Source organism: Chroicocephalus ridibundus, chromosome 7, assembly GCF_963924245.1.
Source record: "Chroicocephalus ridibundus chromosome 7, bChrRid1.1, whole genome shotgun sequence".
Classification (NCBI taxonomy): Eukaryota; Metazoa; Chordata; class Aves; order Charadriiformes; family Laridae; genus Chroicocephalus; species Chroicocephalus ridibundus.
The window spans coordinates 10,091,641-10,114,377 of NC_086290.1; the positions used below are offsets into that span (position 1 = coordinate 10,091,641).

At 38.4% G+C, this 22,737-nt stretch overlaps 1 protein-coding gene across 1 annotated transcript; it reads left to right on the plus strand.

The window, feature by feature from the left end:
• The first annotated feature begins 802 nt into the window (after positions 1-802).
• On the plus strand, positions 803-15,801 carry DDX18 (DEAD-box helicase 18). The gene is made up of 14 exons (XM_063341906.1): positions 803-945; positions 1,103-1,267; positions 3,049-3,192; positions 3,739-3,874; positions 4,348-4,448; positions 4,568-4,767; positions 4,856-4,970; positions 6,574-6,713; positions 7,590-7,751; positions 8,733-8,885; positions 9,603-9,716; positions 10,627-10,683; positions 12,044-12,221; positions 12,861-15,801. The coding sequence occupies exons 1-14, from the start codon at positions 828-830 to the stop codon at positions 13,001-13,003; spliced, it is 1,926 nt and encodes a 641-aa protein (XP_063197976.1). The 5' UTR covers positions 803-827; the 3' UTR covers positions 13,004-15,801.
• Positions 15,802-22,737: the final 6,936 nt, after the last annotated feature.

The window sequence follows — 22,737 nt, forward strand, 5'->3', positions numbered from 1 at the left end:
AAACCGTCTCCTGGAAATGAGGGGCTCCCAACTTTGGCCTACTTGATAGCACTGCCGGGCTGGTGAAAATCCAGAGGATTTCCATGTTCTTTGGGCCCATCAGGAGGAACACAGAGCAGACCAGGTGGCTACTGAAGACGCAGGACTTCACCAAAGGTGCAGCTGTGTCCTTTATCCCGAGGGTCGGCACTGGGGATTCTGCAAGCCTGAAAGTTTCACCAGCTTTAGCGTTGGAAGTCGGCACTGAACGTTTTCACCGCCCCGTGAGATAACAGCCGGTGGGGATCTCTGCTTTCGGCTGCCGTCTGGCGGAACTGTGGGGCACACCACCGTGTCTCCAGCCCCTCCGCCTTGCACACCAGAGGACAGGAGGGTGTCCCCAAAACACCTCTCCTGCCGGTGCTAAATCTAGCACCGTGCAGGCGTTTTTCTTCCATTGGAGATAAACACCGTGAGCGCAGGTAACACTACCGGGCGAAGGGGTACTGTGGGGCAGAGGGTGGCTGTGGAGGAGACGGAGGAGATGAAGGAGATCCCTTCCCCAGGGTGACACCGAGCGCTAGCCGTCTTCCTTCGCTACGCTACCGGTGACGGGCGGGGGCGGGACACGCGGTGCCACCTCCCACCCGTGTCCGAGGACACCCCCATCAGAGGTCGCTGCCTCTGTCGCTGCCTCTCGGCGAGGCGATGTCTCCGCCGGGCCGCCGGAGGCCGCTGCGGGCCGCCCGTCAGGCCTGGCGGGGAGCAGGGGGTTCCGGCGGGGCCCGTATCCGCCGTCCCCACGTGTGGCCGGTTGAGCCGGGGCCGGGGGGAAAGAGGCGGCGGAGATGTCGGTGTCGGTGGCCGCGGGCAACCTGCCCATGCGGCTGCTGCGCAAGAAGATCCACAAGCGCAACCTGAAGCTGCGGCAGCGCAACCTGAAGCTGCGGGCGGCCGAGGGCGCAGGTACGCCGGGGCCGGGGCCGGGGCCGGGGCCGGGCGGGCGGCGCTGCGGAGCCTCTCCCCGACCGAGCTCTTGCGGAGCCGTCGCTGACTTTGGGTTTGTTTTTTTTTTCTCTTCGCTTTCTCTTTTCTCTCCGAAACGCGTCTCCGCGCCCTGCAGGCGAGGCGGCATCGCAGGGACCGCCGGAGGAGGAGGAGGTGGAGGCGGCGGCGGCCGGAGCGGCCGCGGATGCTGCAGATGCTGCCGATGCTGCCGGTCCCCGGGGCGGGGAGGAGAAGAAGAGGAAGAAGAAGAAGAGGAAAGCGGCGGCTAATGCGGAAAATGGTACGTTATCTTAATAAATACGACTCGTCTCCCCAGGCTGAGTTATTCCCGGAGATCCGAAAAAACGCCTGCTCTTGTCTTCCACCCGCTCGGAGAGGATGTGTCCGCTGGACGGTGTGAGAAGTACCGCGTGTCGGTCTGGTGCATGTTTTAAAGTCCTGGAGGTCTTCAGTGTTATCCTTCTTCTTATTCCAGCTGTAACATTTGAATTTTAATATGTGCTAAACCAGTAGCAACCAAGGCCAAGTGCTGGGTCCTGCACTTGGGTCACACCAACCCCATACAGCGCCACAGGCCTGGGGAAGAGTAGCTGGAGAGCTGCCTGGTAGAAAAGGACCTGGGGGTGTTGGTGGACAGCCAGCTGAATATGAGCCAGCAGTGTGCCCAGGTGGCCAAGAAGGCCAACGGTATCTTGGCCTGTATCAGAGATAGTGTGGCTATCAGGGCTAGGGAAGTGATTCTGCCTCCGTACTGGTGAGGCCCCACCTTGACTGCAGTGTCCAGTTTTGGGCCCTGCACTACAGGAGGGACATTGAGGTGCTGGAGCAGGTCCAGAGAAGGGCAACGGAGCTGGTGAGGGGTCTGGAGCACAAGTCTCCTTGGGCACAAGGAGCACAAGCTCCTCCTTACGAGGAGGGAGGGAGGTTGTTCAGCCTGGAGAAAAGGCGGCTGAGGGGAGACCTTCTCGCTCCCTACAGCTACCTGAAAGGAGGGGGTAGCCAGCTGGGGGTCGGTCTCTTCTCCCAAGGACCAGGTGATAGGACAAGAGGAAACAGCTTCAAGTTGCGCCAGGAGAGGATTAAGATGGATATTAGGAAAAATTTCTTCACTAAAAGGGTTATCAAGCATTGGTGGAGGCTGCCCAGGGAAGTGGTGGAATTGCCATCCTTAGAAATATTTAAAAGACGGGCAGCCGTGGTGCTGAGGGACATGGTTTAGTTGTGGACTTGGCAGTGCTGGGTTAATGGTTGGCCTTGATCTGAAAGGTCCCCTTCCACTCTAGATGATCCTATATTGCTGCACAGGATTCTGCTTTGTACCGTTATGTTTGGATGTTTTGCTTGTTTATTATGCCAATACATATACTGTCTTTCAAAGTAGAGCTTTGACAGACGGATGGTTTCTGTCTTGAATGTGCTTGAATGTTCACCCATTGCATCTTTTTAGCACCACGTCCAGCCTTTGGCAGCATCTGTACATTATGAAACTGAAGTATAGTGGGAAACTACCCCAAAAAAATGTCACCCTGCAAATATTCTTAGATTTTTCTATGTTTTTATACATACATATACACACACACACGTATATATTTTTATATATATTTGAAACTTCTATCTTTTATATGTTTGATTTTTGTGACACTTCTCTTTATTTGCATACCCATGAGTGTTTTCATGCAGATTTTTCATGTGAGGATTCAGGTATTTAGAACATTTCACATGACCAGAGCACAAACTGTGTTGGAAACTTGATGTCTGCATTACCGATAGGAAAGAATTTTGTAACTTGTTCCACGTTTCCACAGAAAATTTCATGTAGTATACATTAAGCTTCACTGTTTTACTGTGCAAAGTGGACTGTGCGCAAGGAACTTCCGAATTTTTTGCTCTTTGCCTCAAACTTCCATAGAAACCTCACCTCCCTCCTCCCACCCATGAAAAAAGCATGATATTTGTAAGTGGTTTACAGACTAAAGAAATTCACTCTGTCGGACAACTTTTGATCATGAACATGCCTTTTGTGTCTCTAACTGACGTGTCTTCTGTAAAATAATACTCTAGATACAGAAACTAAAAAAGTGAAAACTGAAGAAGATGAATCCGTGGAGGCAGAAGATGAAGAGAAGCAGGATTCTGGAGAGAAGGAAAAGGAAGAGGAGGAGGGGGAGGAGGACGAAGTGCCCAGTTTACCACTAGGTGTAACAGGTATTTTGTGTCCTCTTTTTCATACACGTGCAAAAAGCCAAGGTCTAACACTTTCTTCCAGAGCAAATTGCATTTTTCAAATCAGCTTTGTAAGTCAAGTGTTTGAATATAGGTGACATGACACTGGCAACTGCACAGCTGTTACTCTGTTCCTGTTCTTTGAAATTTGGATTATATACACACTCCTATTAGTCTTAAAATTGTTAGTGAAAATCTGTTCTAATATGTATATACACATATACGTTTAATTGTAAAAGAAGAAGTCAACAAAGGGCAAGATGGAGGTGTACAACTAGTAAATTTGGCATGAGAAGCAGTGCATTCATGTGCATTTTTAACAGCTCTGTGTACTATTCTTAGGAAAACGTTAATACAGAGTATTTTGTCAGCATCTTCAGATTTTATGGTAGAAAGGAATAAGAAAAAAACCTTTTATTTTAATTTTTTTTCATCTAGGTCAATTCTAACTGGGTAATCTCAGAGGATAGATGGAACTGAAGAAATAAGTTTGAATTTTTTTTTTTATTCCCCCTCCCCTCACTTCAGGTGCTTTTGAAGACAATTCTTTTACTTCCCTGGAAGGTCTTGTCAGTGAGAATACACTGAAAGGCATAAATGACATGGGGTTTACGCACATGACCGAAATTCAGCATAAAAGTATTAAGCCACTTCTGGAAGGCAGGTAAGAAATGCATATTTTAATCACTATATTGACCCCAAATGTTGTGTAAATTTTGTTAGGAAGCTAAATTCATGAAATGGCACTTTCTGTAGCTAAACTGGTTTTTTTAAGTGTGTTCTCATACGTTTTAAATGTTTTGTTTATAGACATTAATACAAGTTAACACAGTATATCTGTGTTGGCGTGTGAATAAATATTTGGGGTAAGCTCATGGAAACTGCTTTGCATTTGGCTTTGAAAGCAGGGGAGTCTGTCTTCACCTGTCTCGTGTCAGCGCGTCCTCAAAGAATCTCTAGAGACACGGGGACCAACTGCTGTGAACCACACCTGCCACCCAGCTCTTAATACCAGCTCTGCTGGTTTTCTGGATGCCATGTTACGTTTTTACAGTGTCAACGTTGCTCAAAATACGATTGTTCTCTTCTCTGTAGGTTTACCTAAAATACTTCTCTTTCTAACTTTCTTGCATACAGGGATATTTTAGCAGCTGCAAAAACAGGCAGTGGTAAAACACTTGCGTTTCTTATTCCTGCAGTAGAGCTCATCTACAAGTTAAAATTCATGCCCAGGAATGGTAAGGCTCTTCATTTCACAGTTGAATTTTACTGTGCCGCAGCCGTTCAGGGACGTGGCTAGGAGGGAGACTGGATGAATTGTTGTAACTTATTCTTGTCTGATTGATGTATTTTTTAGGAACGGGTGTTATTATTCTTTCTCCCACTCGAGAGCTTGCTATGCAAACCTATGGAGTTCTTAAAGAAGTTATGAATCATCATGTTCACACCTATGGTCTGATAATGGGGGGCAGTAACAGATCAGCAGAAGCACAGAAACTTGCAAATGGAATCAACATCATTGTAGCAACACCAGGAAGACTGCTGGATCATATGCAGGTAGATAAAATATTGATGTCTAATCTGCGTTATTAAAACGTAATAAAACTCCTGTCCCTGTCTGACTCTGAATTTGTTAATCTTCTAGAACACTCCAGGTTTCATGTACAAGAACTTGCAGTGTTTGGTAATTGATGAGGCGGATCGTATCTTGGAGGTTGGATTTGAAGAAGAAATGAAACAGATCATAAAACTTCTACCGAGTAAGAAAAAAAAAAAAAAAAGAGTCTTTTCTGGAAGTCACTTGACTAACATTATGTCTTCTTTATGACTCAATTATTGTAAGAGAAGTCATTAATTTTTATAGTTCTGTAAATGCACTTGCGACTGGTTGTCTTACTCTGTCCTTTTTTCCTGATAGCTAGTATGTATTATCTTATTTAACATCATTTATCTGAAGGACAGAGTTTTCATATGCACTTTAGGGATATAATTCTGTTCATATACGATCCTTTTAGTTTAACGTCTACGTTCTCTCATTCATCTTCCTCTGTCCGTTTATTTTCTGCCGTTATTTCCTAATAAGACTTAAACATAAGGAAAAAGCTCTTCTGACTTGCAGTTCAAATTTTCTTCATACATCCCAGAACAGTACCTTAAGGAATTTTAAGTAATTACCTTAAAATTTTCTTCTCCTAATTTTTCATTTAGTTATTCCTTCCAGTTGATGTATTAAACAGATTCTCAGAGTCAGTAAGGCTCTACCTTTAACTTTCCAAATGCAGAAAACAAACTCAAAAGAAAACATGGAAATAGTGTATAAAAAAATCAGTGATAAATATTTTGAAGTTCCACATCTTAAATATTAAAATTCAGATTTGCATGTTTAAAATGCAGATATATAAATCTAAAAAATAACATCCTGTGAAGAATGTAAATGAACAGTGCTAAAAAGAAAGGGAAGGAAGAGTGGGAAAATGGCATTTTCTTCATGAAGTGGAAAATGACAGATAAAAGAAATTTTTACTTTGCATGAGTTTAAATTGGTTTTGTTCCATTATGAAGGAAATTCCGTCTTAAAACGGACACTTCAAAACAGGAAAAAATATTCAAAAATGGTGGCAGCGGTTGTTCGGCAAGAACAATCGCGACTGTTCTTGCAGTTGTTAAATGGAACAGGCGAAGTCTGCGTTTTCCATGTACTCATGTAACAAGACAATGTTAGAGGATCAGGATATATATTTGAGGTGGGCGATGACAGGCAGGCAGGAGATGTCCTACACCTGCTCTAAGATCACCAACATCCCTGAGGCTCAGTGCAGACGTACTGCCATGTGACTAAATAGCATGCACAGATGTGTAGGTTCTAGGCTGATTTTGCAAGACAAACAGTAACAATGCCCTTTAGTTTTGGTAAGTTTTTTTATTGCGGTCTCTAGCATGATTTTTTTTGTTTTTCTGTTTTTGTTTTTTTTTTTTAACAAAAACATTCTAGTATTCATGGGAATGAAATCAACTTATAGTTAGAAGTAGAAAATTAGAAGGTCAGTCTCTATTTAAGTCATTGTTTTGTGTCTAAATTGGAGAGCAAATTATTATTAACATTCTCCCAGAGAGAAAGAATAATTGTGTTTTGATAGCTGTTAGGATTTTGGGGGTGGGGGCAGCCTAAGTAAACATCCTGTACAATCCATAATACAACTGCACCTGTCTTTGCTTGTCATTAAGAGTGTGTTTGAATTAGAATTTAATTGAAAAAAGATGATGACTTGCTCGGGGAAGTTTGCAGCTAGAGATTTTATGGAATTGCTATTTGAATTCTTCATTAAAAAATCATGTTGTCTTCCAAAATAAATATTTTTTCAGAGCGCAGACAGACGATGCTTTTTTCTGCTACGCAAACCAGAAAGGTTGAAGATCTGGCGAAGATCTCTCTGAAGAAAGAGCCGCTATATGTTGGGGTTGATGATAACAAGGAGACAGCAACAGTAGATGGTCTTGAACAGGTAAAACATAAATGTTATTAAAAGAGGTATGATCTGTGAACATACCGAGTCCTGTGTGTTTTTAACAGGGTTGTACAAACAGTGTCTTAAAGGGTGTTTACCCTCCTAATCAGCAAAAGCTCTCAGTTGCTTAACGGCCTTTATTCAGTCTGCTAGCTATAGTCAGTTCTGTTCATCTAATCAGTGTCTGCAGGACAGATGATATAAAACATCATGAAATAGTAATATTACTTACTTAAAAGTTACTTACACTTGTCTATTCCTATTTATATTACATACCTAAGCCCCAGTTGTCTTTCTAACTATTCTCCACGTTACTCACTAGAGATACATGTACTTCAGGTATATTTAATTGTTGCTGCTTCAGATAATAGCTGAATGGAGCTGCACAGTAGTTTCTGGGTTTGCGCGGTTGATATGATGAGTGTTGTTATAAAATTACCAGTAGCTATGTATTACCTTAAAAGAGTAAACTGGTAGCAAGAATTCTGTAAAATAAAATTTTTGAAATCATAAAAAATATTAAGAGCCCTATGCAGTTATTCTCATGCCTAATGTCAGTAATTCAGATTTCTTGACGTGGATTTTTGTTGTATAAACTAATTACTTTTGACCAAACTTGTGTTAGTTTGGATAATTAAAAATTACTTCTTTATGTTTCAGGTTAGTACAGTAAGTTTCTTGCCAAGCTCATTATCTTTAGGAGTTCATATACCAGGGTGAGGGACAGACAATAAATCGAATGGTTTGGTCCAATGTAGCTGGAAAAATTGGCGTGTTTGTTTCACAACATAACACTTCCCTGATTTAATTGTATTGCTGAAGCAAAAGTTTGTTCCATGCTACTTTATTTAACAATATTTAAAAATTTTCCAGGGGTATGTAGTGTGTCCATCTGAAAAAAGATTCCTTTTGCTCTTCACATTCCTCAAGAAGAACCGGAAGAAGAAACTAATGGTATTTTTTTCTTCATGTATGTCAGTGAAGTACCATTATGAATTACTCAACTATATTGATCTGCCTGTTTTAGCCATTCATGTAAGTATTTTATTAATTGATTAATTAATCTGATAGTACCTGTAAGTTGTTACTGACCTTACATTTGCCTTGTTTATTTCAGTCCAGTTTCAAATAAACAGATACTCTGCTCACAAAACTGATGATGATCTTGGTTAGCCTGTAGAGGAAGGAGATAAAGCAAAGACTACATAATAACAACACTTCAACGTTGTTAGTATTGCTCTTTTCCAAACCAGGGCTGAACACCGATAATAATTTATTTTCTGTGTGTAGAAAACGTTATGGTTTCTTCCTAGTGGTTGCCCGCCATTAGCACTAAAACTCAATTTGTGGGGCAAAGCCATTGTCAGAGGAATCCAAACACCCTGATCCGTGGAGTGTTGGGTACTTTTTCTAAGGCCAGGGTGATGTTTGGTTTTACTATGCCAGTGCTCACCATTTGGATGAGTATTTTCAATCTTTATCAAAACCATAGGATACATAGTTTAAGTGAAAGAATTGACTGAAAGTTTAAGAAATAGTTATAACTAACCACAAATGTCCTTTTTTAATTTTCTTTATTATTTTGGGGATTTTTTTGCTATACTTTGATAGAACTGTTACAAGTATTATTTTATTTTTTTTAAACCTGTAATCTTAACATATCGCTAGACTTGCAAATGTCCTTTTCCTGAACTTCAGGCATTTATGCAGCCCCCTTGAAAGGAATGCTTACGCAAACAAATTTTTAATGCTTTGGAGGATACAGTGGTATCTCTGAGAGATGCCATTTCATGTAGCCCTGTGCCGTTGCCTGTGGTGGCATTGTTTCTTCACTGTGAAATGGTTCTGCTTGGTCTGTACAAGTCCATGATAGGGAAAGATGCTTCATATAATATTTTTTGGGGGGCAGAAATATGTAAAATAGGAACCTTAAATTTGAGCTTACAAGTTGGCAGACTGTTTTTAATTTTCCTTTTTAGTTGCTATTTCATCATTTGTGTGTTTCTTTCCTTTCAGGGCAAGCAGAAACAAACCAAACGTACTACAACATTTTTCCAGTTCTGTAATGCAGAATCTGGGATACTGTTGTGCACTGATGTGGCTGCCAGAGGATTGGATATTCCTGAAGTTGACTGGATTGTCCAGTATGACCCTCCAGATGATCCAAAAGTAAGTTAAGGAAATAGAGAAACTTCACAGAAACAAATCAAATCCTAGCTATAAATGCAGTTGCAGAGAAAAGCTGAAGCTGCTGCTTGACAGAGGTCAGGATTCAGCCATGTTCATATCCAGCAGCTGATTTCTTCAAGCTCCCAGGAACACTGCACCTAGCTGAGACCTTCGTTACCTTTTTAAGAGTTGCTTTTTTAAAACATTATTCTTTGTGCTGTTCAATTACTTAAAATCTAATCAGCTGAATAACAAAACACTTCTCAGGAGGAGTATGAGTTTATATATGCATCCCTGAGTCTCCTAAACAGGTTCTTCCAATGGAAATTTGATTTTTATTTAAAAATCAGTATTCTTATTTGAATAAACATCCAGCGTAAACAAGCAAAACTCAAAAAACCTCAGAAGTTTTGACAAATATACAGGGCAAATATACCAAAAGCAAAGTTTAATTTTCAGTTACAGCAGACTAAGATTTTTTTTTACTTCAGTAAAAGGTAAAATACTTTTAGTCCGGGGGTTTCTGTCTCAGCCTAATTATGCTTTGCATCTTCCACACTTGGTTTCCCTCATCCATGTGTTAGTGCTAAGAAAAAGTCTTACAAAATAATGGATGATGTTAACTATTAATGTTAACTTTGGGGTTCCTTTGTGAAGCTGATTATTATACACGTGTGAAAGACTGATTGGACTTGGTGTTTCTTATTCTTCCAAAAGGAATATATTCATCGTGTTGGTAGAACTGCCAGAGGCATAAATGGTAGAGGACACGCTCTGCTCATTTTACGACCAGAAGAACTGGGCTTTCTTCGTTACCTAAAACAAGCCAGGGTAAACTTATGTCTAGATGCTTTTAATAATTTTTCTTTTTTTTTTACTGTGCAACAGCTTATAAAGGCAAAACCTGTAATGATTAATCAACACTTTAATTTTTTAAGCAAAAAACATTCTGTTTCTTAGAAAATATTTAACTGAACATCTGACTTAAATCTAAAGTCGGCAGGACAAAAGTAAATGTTGAGTGTACTTACAGTTGCTTTGCAACTGTGCAACTTGTGTTATTAAAAGCTAAATAAATTTCCTACGTCCTGTCTGTGGGAGGATACTGGGAGCTTGGCCATCCAGAGGAAATTAAAACACGGATGTTGCTCATGCTTTTTTTTAATTTTTTTCTATTCAAAGACTCAATCGAATTTTGTTCAATTCCAAAAGAACGGTAGCCTTCTTGTAAATATAATCATTTTAAAATGATAAAACTGCACATAATTTTGAGGTTGCTGTCCTTATGGGCTTGTTTGCAGAGTTTTGCCACTTGCAACTGAAGTTGCAACTAGAAGCTATACAGCTTCTAAAGCAAAACCTAAAGGGGTAAAAGTGCCGTATTGTGAGCATCTTTATTACTCTAGCTTAAAGGAGGTGATAATACTGACATATTGATGTAAAAGCACTTTGTGCCTATGATAAGGGTAGTAATGGTATAATGGTCTGATCATTGCTATGAATAAAAGATGATGCCAAAAACCTAAAAATAAAAATATATACAGGTGTGCTTTTCATTCACAAAAACATCCTTGAACTTGAGAGTTGCAATTGCATATTAACAGATACAGCTGTGGTATTGAAAATAAAAATCTTCTGTTACCTTGCAGGTCTTTTTCTATTTGTCTTAGGTTTTAAATGTATCCAGTGTTCACACGGTACATATAACTTTGATATTTTGTTGTGGTTTTGTTTTTTTAAGGTACCCCTAAGTGAATTTGAATTTTCTTGGTCAAAAATTTCAGACATCCAGTCTCAGGTATGAAGTGACTTCATACTACAGCTACTCTGAATATCTGTGTAATAATTTATATGGAGAATGTTATAGTCTATAATGACTGAAGTTTAAAAATACGTATGCTTGTCTGGAAAAGTTCCTGTAGATGACTACCATGCAGTAAATACTTCTGCCGTGTTGTCCCTCTATGATATTAAAGCAGTAAGATGTTTTGACATTAAAGATGAATTTTAATATTCAGTACTAAAGCGTCATCATTATATGGTATGAATTTGCTTGTAAGAATTATTTTTTAGTGTTACATGGCAAAACCACAGGGATGTAAACCTGCTTTCAACTTTTGAAGAGAATGTTCTTGTGTAGCATAGCAAACAGGATTTCAGTAGCTTTTATTGAATAGTTCTGTATGTTCAGATTCATTGGGAGTAACATATGTCTTATAAGATGATTTATTCAGACTTCAGTGTGCAGAAGGAGATCCAGTACCAACACTTAGAAATGCTAGTATATATCCCAGGTGTATTTAAATGATATTAATAAAGCCCATTATCAGCTAAACCTGTTTTGTGCTGCAAAAATAGCCATGGACCATGAAGTTGAATATCATGGATAGTTCTGTAGATGTGAATTTCTATTGTCCCTTAATTCTGTGAATTATTCTTTTGATAAGAGCTCTGTAAGGCTTCTTTGCAGTAACTTAAATTTATAGCAAGTACAAGAAACAGTGAAGACAGTCCTTAAAGAAGGAGGTTCCTAGTTAAGAATAATTAGGAAATAATGATGTCTATGTAACTTATTTTTAGTATGCTGAATTAATGTATGTTAAACATCAAATGAGACACTTTGACCTAAAGGCTATTGGTCCGCAACAAATAGACTGAGACATTTTATGCTACTGCATCTGCATTTTTGTCTTAGAATTAATACTGCTTACTTTACAATGCATTTGCATCATAATAGAGAAGACTACATAGAGAATTACATGGAATGGTACAGTTTAGATGTCTGACTTAAAAGTATACTGTCATTGTCCATTAATTCTGAATATGCATAGTTTTGTGGTGTGACTGCAGTTGTATACTCCTCCTTTGATGAACTTGTTTGGGACAAGCCAATTTATTATTTCTGTAAATTTTCATACTGCTGAGGTTTTATACTATAATTCAGCTTCAGGCTATTTTGACCCTCTATTTGTTTATAAAAATACTCTGATATATGTATGTGTGCTCTACTGTCAAAGGGCAATTTTGCTGGAGTCACTAGTGAATATCACTGCAACTCACAGTAAATAATTTTCTTGAATGTAATATATATGCTTGTTTTAGCTATAATTGAATATGTCTTTTGTTTGTTTGTTTGTTTGTTTTTTCCCCTCCACCAGCTGGAGAAACTGATTGAGAAGAACTACTTCCTTCACAAGTCAGCCCAGGAAGCATACAAAGCTTACATTAGAGCTTATGACTCCCATTCTCTGAAGCAGATCTATGATGTCAATAACTTGGATCTTCCCAAAGTCAGCCTTTCATTTGGTTTTAAAATTCCTCCGTTTGTCGACCTCAGTATCCTTTTATGCTTTATAAATGTTAAATGCAACTTACTAAAGGTCCTATGCTACTTCAAATTCTGAATTTTTTTAATTATTTTTTTTTTGCTATTAATCACATAAATGCATCATGCTCCAATAATAGTTTTATCAAAGAAGATGTTAAATAGCAAATAGCACAATGGAAACAGTTGCCTACAAACATCGATGTTCTGGTGCATGTACGTGTTGTATGTGCTTCAGTTGCTGCAGGGTAGCAGATACTGAAATGCATATATGCCTACATGTTCTAGAGCACTGTTCTCCTCCATGCAAAACTATTTTCATTGAAAGGTAGGTACTAATGTTTCATAATCGTAGAATATTGAAATGGAGGGACAAGAGGGACAATAGAAGACTGTATCTAGATTACCGTCAAACCTTCCAGTGGATGGAATTTGAAGAAATAGTACTTTGGCCAACTTAGTTGGACAACTGGAGAAATAAAAGCATTATTTAGAACCAAGGGCACCAAGTCCTAGTTTTGTCTGTAGTTATGCAACTTAACTATTTGTATAATGCTGCTGTTTTATTCTCACGCTATTAACTCTTACAATACCTAAAAAGCAACATTTCATTTTATTCCTTTTTAAGTTCTTTAACAATAAAATTCCAGATGTTAACAGCAACCATGGCAGAAGACTACAGAAGAGAGGTGGAGGTGGTGGATTTGGTTACCAGAAATCAAAGAATGTCCACAAAGCTAAAATCTTCAAGCATATTAGCAAGAAATCAGACAGTCGGCAGTTTTCTCGTTAATCACACATTCATTAAAATGGCTCCTCGCATTGGAATAGACTACCTTGATCAAAACCATCTGACAGTTACTTCCAATTTAAACTGCTCTGTTCACATTTTTAGGGGTCTTCAGGGTTTTGTTTCTCAGAACATCTTTTATCTTTCAGTTCAGGAAGACTCTTTGGAAGTGAGACTAAAGATAGAAATAGAGAATATGGCCTGCTAATTTTGCCATACTTGTTGTGAGGAAGAATATAGTTGAATATAATTGTCTTAAGTCAATACTACAGAGCTTTTTATGAAAGAAAGAAAAAATACTTTTAGGTTTTATAGAAGAATTTTTTTTACATTTATCCTTTTTTTCTATGCACACCTCTGAAAAATTGTTGGAGTAGACAACACGAGGACAGGTTACAGTGTGAGATAAAAAAAAATATTTGCACACATGAATCATTGCAAGGGTTTCTAATGCTACAGAACTCTGTTTTGTCCATCAAATATTCCGAAGAATATAGGAAGATTCCTTTAGAACAGAACATATCCATGAATAATTAAGGCTGTATGAGCTCGTGATTAATTTCAGTTGTGATATCTGTATAACAAGTACAGTGTCATAGATTAAAAAAAAAATCTCTTATACAACTCTGGGACATGCTTAGTAGTGTTTCTTTTAATGTGATAAAATGGTAACATTCTAGTGAAATGTTTGGTTCTCCTTCGTATTCTCTTTAAATCTGAATGTATCCATCTGCTAATGTCTAGTGTACTCTCTTATGAATATGCAAAGAAAATTGAGAAAAACAGATTACATAAATTGAAGCACTTGACCCAGATAATTTTTAAAAATGCTCCATAACCTTGATGCAGTGAGAATTTTTGCACTTGTATCTTGTAAATTATAAAAGTGAATGGTTTTTTAGTCTTAGTTTATCAGACTAGCGATGGTCAAAGTCAAAGATACTACCACAGGATTGGCGGGGGGGGAGAGAGACTTGGTAAGTGAAAAAGTGAGATAGGGTATAAATATACTAGAAGGATTTTTTATGGGAGAAATGTAGAACACTGAAATACAAGAAGATGGAATACATGTTGCAAACAGAACAAACATGGAGACTAAGTAAAAAAAGAATACACAAGTTGGACAAAAGTAGAATAACTACATTCCATATATTATTTTCATATCTCTACTACTGTAGAGTAGATAACTATTATAAGACTACAATGGGGGTGGGCAACAGTATTTCAAAAATGTTCATCCATCAATGCCGGGAAAGACTAAAATGTCAGAGAATCCAGACATCTGGGCCCCGCGTACAGTAAAACAGCTTTTAATTTGCATCTAAAATGTAACGCAGGACCAATTATGAATAAAATAGCATATGTAGTTATTCCAATATAAGGTGGACTGTTATTCTGTAAGTCTTCTGAAGTAGCATGTCAGATTTAAAACTATGATATATGCACTGAAGTATCACAAAAGAACATCAGTGAACTTTCATTTCACCCTTGGAGAAACAAGATCATTTGTTTTGGAAAATAGCATGACCATTCTGTTGCTAGAGCTTCCACCATTCAAAACTGAGAGTGTTGCCTTCTTTTCCCTTTTTTGTGAAACAGCTCTGACTTTAAGCCCTAATGGACTTTTCAAGACTCTTAATTAACATTGGTCAGGTATTAAGAATTTCTGATATGTCAAAATACTGAAGTAAGTTAATTTGGATTTGAATGTCTCATGCTTCCAGAAAGCAAAATCTGCTCTGAAGGGTAAGCAATACTAAGTATGTGATACCTAGTCCATACAGTTCTAGTCTTTGATTCTGGGTTTGCTTATATATTTATAAATAATAGATGTCAAAATAGTTCTCATTTCTGTTTATTAATAGCATATTTTTAGAATAATCTCTGAGACCTACAGCATCATACAGTTTAAGGGTTCTGTCTACACCTGCAAGCTGTGCAGTTACAGTATAGAAATTAACTTACTGTGAAATTGACTGAGGGGACTCATTAGATGAACTACAAAATTAATTACTTGGAAAGAGATGTAAGCAAAGCCGAAGTAAACCTCTGTAAAGATCAAGAATGTGGTTATGTGGGCACATGCAGTGTGAACATAGTGTAGAGTACTCGTTGGGAACAGAGAAAAAGCTGAGATGATGGGCACAGTCAGTGACCACCTGTCTGACCATGACCAGTTGGGCTTCAAAGCGCATCAGAATTCCTGCCACTTCTCTATGTAGAAAAAATCTGCTGCTCAGAGAACTTTTTTTCTGTCACTCCTCATTATCCTGGGAACAGAAGGCTGACTGCTTTCCCAGCAGCTCGACAACCTCCAGCTCCACCTAATTTTTTCTTCGGAAGAGTTGAGGCACTGTCAATTTCTAAAGTCTGATATTGAGGACAACTGAAAAATAAGGGTTTGGCACAAGTCTGCATAACTTCTCCCTAATGTTTTTTGTTTGCATTTTCTTATAATACAAATAAATCTTCGAAATCTATCTAGAAGATGAAAAGGCTGGATAGTATTTCTCTGGAGTAGCACTAGCTTACCCTAACAAAAAAAGAAAAATAAAAAAAGTTAACACTGTTACTTAGATATTATAGATGTATAATGGCTGCACGGTCTGAAGTAACTACATAGTCTGCTATTTCACACTAATTTAATGATAAAGTAAGAGAGAAATTCCTGAGCTGAGACTAAGTGGGTATTGAAAGAGAAGGGCTTCAGCTTCTGGCTTGTGCAGATGCAGTTAGCTTTCTCTTTGTTTACGGAATCATAAATGAAAAATAGTTTCTGATGAAATATCTATGTGTCTCAGGCAGCATCTATTCTACTATGGTATTGCAAGAAGTTTAAAAGATTGTCAAACTGATTCAAAATCTAACGTTTCCTTTGCAACTTACCCTGTTATCAATCTTGTGAGCAGTTAATAGACCTCAGCCATCAGACTCTCAAGGCTTGTCTCATAACAGTGACTGATAGGTTGGGGACTAATATTGTGTGCTTTGAGAAATTGCCTTTTTTTCTCTGAGAACCTTGACAAAGAAATTGGACTCTTTAAACCACTTAAGGGGGTGATCAAAACTGTCCTGCTTGAACTGGAAGGTTTTTTTGACAGTTCTTGGAACAGGCCCATAAAGGAGAATTCCATTGCTGAGCTACTGCTCATAATCATGAAAAATCTTGTCATGATACGAGATTCCTACACCGTAACACTGCCGAGTTATAGACAAGCACGAGACTAGGCAGAAAGTGTTGCCATCAAATTTTTCAGGGTGAATGTCACAGATAGAGGGCACGTTTATTGACAGTGTAGAGCAAGAGTACTTGAGAGCCGGATAAGATATTATCTACTTAGGTCTGCTGTAAATAAATGTGTTTATATTTTGACAGTAATTAGCCTTTTTGTTTCCTGTATGAGTTGATAACTCAGTTTAAGTAAGCTGCCTAAGCTTTAGATACTCTTAATGATTTGCTTTCAAGCCAGTAATCTAAGGCTCAGGGGAAGGAAGCTCTCACAGGAAAGGTGAAAAGGACTATGTGATTTAAAAAAAAAAATAAAACAAAACAAAACCCTCAAACTTTTGAGTAGAGGCCTCCAATTTCTTCCCACTGTGAAGGAAGGCAGGGTATTGACAGGCTACAGCACAGGTCTGTAACTTGTATTTTTAGTTCTACCACTGTCCTGGTTAGGAGATAGTTGTCCAGTTACGTCAACCCCCCAAAAGTTAAAAGGGATTTTACAGAAATCTAAAAACCTAACAACCAGAAATGAACCAGTTATTAGCCCTTAAGAGGTGGGTTGGTTTGTTTTGTGTTTTTTTTTTCAAACTAAAATAACGATGCTGAAAGAAGCCTAGAATCATCTGGCTAGGCATGCAGAATAAAATCTGTCTCTGTTCTTGACTCTTGCTCCACTAGCTTGATTTCCTCAGGATTTTAGCTGCTTGGCTTGACAGGACACTTCATGCAACTGTTTCCAATGCTTTTGTCTGCTCTAGATTTATAGAAGATGTTGCGCCGTGACAATAAGAATCCAGCCTCTTGAACTGGAATGCTCTTTGCTTCTAAAAAATTTGCTGGCTTGCATCAAAGTCATAAATACTATAATGTTGCTTGTGTCAAATCTCTTTATTGCACAGCCACGTGGGGAAGAGATTACCTTTTCTTTCTCCTCTTAGCCACCACAATAAACTTTTGATACGGAGTTGTGAGGAGAGGTAGAGGAAGGATGCCATTAAGAGAATGGAAGACAAATGGAAAATCGGGGTGCTGTCTAGACACACACTCACTTTGTTATATCGGTGTCATCCAGGTTAAGAACTGCATTCACCTTTCAAAAAAATATCTGAGCATACTCTACACTAGCAGTCCATCTTCCCAAACACTTTTGTAAGCTACAACACTGAAAAACATATAAACCATCTACTATTTTTTCCCAGTTGGTCAGAATAAAAAGAAGAAAATCATAGGCTCTGCAAAATCTTGTATAACAGTTCATCCAAACGCTCCTCTCTATTTTGGCTGTCATCTGAAGATATTTAGCCACTCAGGACTTTCAGAGTTCCTCAATGAGTGGTTGCAATCCCCTATGAATGTTGAGAATCACAGGAATATTAAATGTGTTACTCTGCATAACTACAAGTAGATGTTCACTCACGGGGGTTGATAGACATATGAATTTGTAGGAGCTATTTTATCTTCCTTACAAGCTCCGGATAACTGTTCTTGATATATTGTCACTTCTTCTAATTAATAAAACCCTTTCTGTATACCAAGAGAAAACAGACTTGAGTAGCAGTTAAGTTCTGCCCAGCACCTTTTTCTAATTGTTATTAGAAAACCTGAGAATGAATTTATGAAGGTACGTAGTAACACTAATACCTACAAAATGTAATTTGAGAACATAAATGTAACCATAAAATGCTGTTGCTTAAAAAAAAAAAACAAAACCATAACTTATTTTTTCAATAGAAATTGTATTCTCTGACATCTTTACATTCCTCTCTTAATTGTGGCAGAAGGGAAGTTAACTAAATGGCATGTACTACTAAAAGAGGCAATTCTTTAATACTAGAAAAAGAATCCTTAACTTCTACTAAGCCCTAGCTGCAGATGACCTGTAACAAAACTATATGAAGTGCTAAGTGATTTTTCAAACGTTGTATTTTCCACTTCATTGCAAAATTTTATGATTCTTTTTCTGGTGCTTTATAAGTATGTGCTTCTGTAACATTATGGAAACTCTCCATAATTTTTTGTCCCACTTTCTACATAAATTCAACATAGGATTATTTGTAAATAAGGATCGTTAATATTTCAGGTGTAAACTAATCAATAAGATATGCAGGTTTTAATTATTGAACTCTTTCTTTGAGTACGGGTATGAAACTTGTCTATTCAAAAGTATTGCACAAGGAATAAACCACACACGCATATATTCCAGACTTGTACTTATGATAAATTCATATAAAGGCCTTGCTTTACTGTATGTGGAATTAATTAGTAGTAACATCTGACCCATGTGAGGAATGTTTTGTGAACAATTTGTCCAGGGAAAGAAGGCCATTTCTACCAAACTTAAGACAAACGTGAAGGAGCTGCTGTGCAGGTTTTAGGCGAGCTAGAATGAGAATCAAAGGCATTTGGGCACCAAAACTTTTTTTAGACACCAATTAAAATAGAAATCAATGGATGTGGGCTCCTAAATAACTTTGAATCTGACACTTAAAAATATTAAAATCGACAAGCGGAAAGCCCATGTCTTGTACATAGTCAAAATAATAGTTTAAAAAAAAAAAAAAGAAAGAAAAAAATCTAGCTATTCCTTAAGATTATTGGTGGCAGCAGGAGCCAATAGTCAAGCTCAAGCACATTAGATTGACTCAATTTGACTTAATTATAAATTACTAGTTGAGGGGGCTTTTTATGTGGCTGGTCTAACAGGAGGAAGGCCTAATGTTAACAAATCTGCTGATATATAATCCCTTTTGTATTCATGTGTTGGCCTTAGCTGTGCAAGGGCTCATTCATTATCTGTTAACATAACACGCACACACCCCTGTGGCAAAGCTAATTTATGCAGGTATCTTTGCTGACTACCCCTTGTATTTGAAAAACTCCCACTTAGTGGCTCACATCCTCATAGGTTGCATAAAACTGATATTTGAATAGAAATTATTCTGTCCAAAGATTTGCTCATTATTATTAATAAAATCAACACTAGCTAGCATTTATGTGACATCTAGATTCTCCATCACATTTTCAATCACAAAAATATGGAACCAGCTGTCAAAGGGCTCTTGAGGGTTTGGTTTTTTCCCTTGAGCTGAAAGTTTTTATGATATTTATCAAATTAATTGCAGGATTTATATAACTGAGATTTCTGAAAAATGCTTTATAAAGGAGGCTGGGTTTCTATTAAAGAGCTAGCAGAGAACAGAGGATGGAATAAAATTGCATCTACTAGAAGCTCTCAAAGGACTTTTGTATCTAAAACAAAAAATGGAAAATGAGTCAAAACAGTCAAGTTCAGTGTAGTCCCTTTATAACAGTCTAAAATAATCTGCTTCTATCTCTAAGAGATAAAAGCAAACTTTGAAAAATGTAAACTGTATTTAAATTTTATATATACGCTATAAAAATACAGCATCATTTCACATAATGAGTTGAAATTCTTGTTATCTGAATGAATCACCATCCTGCGAAGCTGTTCCTAAGCAGCATGCTGTCCTTGAAAGTGCTTGAAAACCAAGTGCTGTAATGAAGCTGGCCTGGGAAGATGCTGTCTGGTGAAGACACAACTGCACAAAAGAGAGCTTGGACAGGAATTATAAGGATGCAGGGAGGATTAAGAGAAGTTAAGAACTTTCAGACTGACAGAAAAATATAACATTGTGACAAGGCTGGGTCTGAGGAGATTCATTTCAACGTCGGCAGTCAGAAGAGTGAGTTTTACAGGTGTTTTTTGGTAAGGTGATAAGGACTAGGAAATACGTTTTGCAGTTCCTCACCTCTGTCACAAGCCCTTTTCTCAGCGGTTCTCAGATCAGCAGGGAAAAGTGAGAAAAGTTGCAAAGGAAGATGGAAAGGATTTCTACGCTTACTTATAAGCAGATTACTATTTTCCACCCTTTTGTGTTTTGTATCCCTCAGACTTCTCAGCCCACAAAACTCCAAACATCCAGATGGAAAGATGACGTTATTTTACATTTACTGTTAATTCCATCATCTAGCTCCAAGTCCTTAGTCACATATTTATTTGCTTATTTTAAGAGCAATGAAACAGTTGGTGGTATCAGTTATCTTTTGAGGATACACACCGCCATTGTTGAGAGAAGAAACTATGAAGATGCGGTTTCTGAAGTCACTGAAAAGTATCAGTGAATGAAAGAGTATTTTCATTGTTTTCGGTGCACTTTGACATGACAGCAACTTGTAATACTGTAACTACTTAAAATTAAACTAAGTCCTCCTTTAGTTTTAGTAGCAGAAAAGTGTGTTTTCATTTTGCTTTGTCGTTTTCTTGGTATTGTTTTTTTTTATATAATTTCGTGCAATATTTACTTGCTTTTCTATTATTTAGGATCCATGAATACCTGCAAGTCTCCTCATTTTTTAAAATTCCCTCTTCTCTGCAAAGTATATCCTAGTTTCTGAGACATTGTAACGTGTTGCCATAGCAATCTTTGAGGAGCACTAAGCCTTTGCATTCACAGGACAAGACAGCAGTGGGGTAATTATCAAGAAAAAATAAATCCCTTTGAGACTTTATTCAAGCCTCTGTAGTATAGGACTAGGTTATTTCAGCCAAGTGGGAGGAAGAAGTGGGAGATTTCAATGCATCTGACGTGTGAACTGGAATGCAACTATCTGGATGTGGCACATAACGTACACATAATAAATAGGAGTAGAGGGATGGGACACGCGGTTTCTAGGAAAAGAAGATTTTGAGATCATCCAGGCTGCTTTAATGGTGGCCCACACATAGTCTGCAACCCACAAATGAAATACACAAGAAAATGACAACCTCATTTCTTGCAGAAGCAGGAACAATCGGATCATATCCTGGCCCATTTGGGCCTCTGAACATGAAACTTTTGCAGTTAGTCTGAGTTTTGTTTGTTTGTTTGTTTGCAGTCTTTTATTACTGAGTGATTCAAATTGTGTCAAGATTTTTTTATTCATTTATTAAGTCCACAGAATTGGACTGATAATTGTTGAAACATTTTTAAGTTAAAAGGTTTTTTTATCTGCTTGTTTTCCTTACTGCTTTTAGGTCTAAGTGCCTTTTAAAGGAATACTGATGTTCAGTAATTCTTTAGCCGGCATTTTAAAAGTGGCATTAACTAACTAAACAAGACACAAATTAGAAACAAGCAATATACAAAGCATGCAAAGCTGCTTGTGAAACAGACACGTGCTGTCTGCCAACCCTGACGTTTTTACCAGTGTCTCATTGTTTCAGATGCTGCTTTAGGCTTAACTTGCAGCACTATTGTGAAACGGCTCTTCTTGACAAGCTCTGTCAGATTCTGCCTATTGGAATTTCAAGTGGGAAAATGTGATACATTTAGCACTCAGAAGTCCTTTTCTCCTAATAATAAAAGCTGGTAAGTAATGCAGATGATAGTTTTCTTTTAGCTGCTGGCTTACACTACAGCGCTTGTTAGAATTACTATAGGAAAGAACAACTAAAATCATGCCTACGTTAAGAACCTGGGGAAAGATTTAGTTGCTTTCATCTGGTGGGTGAAGCGGCATGCAAAAGTTAACCAACAAAACAGGCTGGTTATTCTGACTACAGTCATTGTCTTTCATTTCTGTAATATTTCATCATTGTTCCAGCTTTTGAAGTTGGGACCCCTGAGTAAAGCGAGCTGGACCCTGCTTGCTGTGGGTAACACAGTGGTGCTGTGAGAGGACTGTTTTGTCAGATGGTGCTGTTCCTTCAGTGAACGTGAATACAAGTGAAGAATATTGATTTGAGCACCATTCATTTAGACAGGACTACTCTGACCCAGAAAATACTCCTTCTCTACCTCAAAATAGAGCAACCATCTCCTGTCCCCAAATTCTGCCCCTTTACAGTCTGTGACTGCAGGTGTGCTGTTATTGACTGGAAAAGGGGAAACATGACCCCCATTTTTAAAAAGCGATTAGATATTAGGAAAAAATTCTTTACTCTGAGGGTGGTGAGACACTGGAACATGTTGCCCAGAGTTGTGGATGCCCCATCCCTGGAGGTGTCAAAGGCCAGGCTGGATGGGGCTTTTAGCAATCTACTCTAGCGGGAGGTGTCCCTGCCCAGGGCAGGGGCTTGAACTAGATCATCTTTAAGGTCCCTTCTAACCCAAACCATTCTATGATTCTATTTGCAAGGAAACAAACTTCACTGACCTTCTTTGGTCTTTTCTTCTGACCCTCAAAAACTTCAAAACCCTTTGGAGATCTGTCAACAGCACCATATGACCTGGCAAGGGAAAAGAGACTATGTTTTGTCCAGTAACTTACGCTGAAATTGTCCTAGTAACAGACTGCGGGGAAACAAAGGACTTGTCCTAGTAACAGACTACGGGTGAACATGCTAGTTATAGGTTGTAAAGGACCCCGGGAATGAAAGCAGGCTGGGATAAAGGATACCACCCAAAGACCCTAGATATAGTACCTTAAACACACCTTAGATATAATACCCAGGTCACTCTATGATCCTGTCACACTACTTGTCACCATTTATTACTCGGGAGGTGACAAA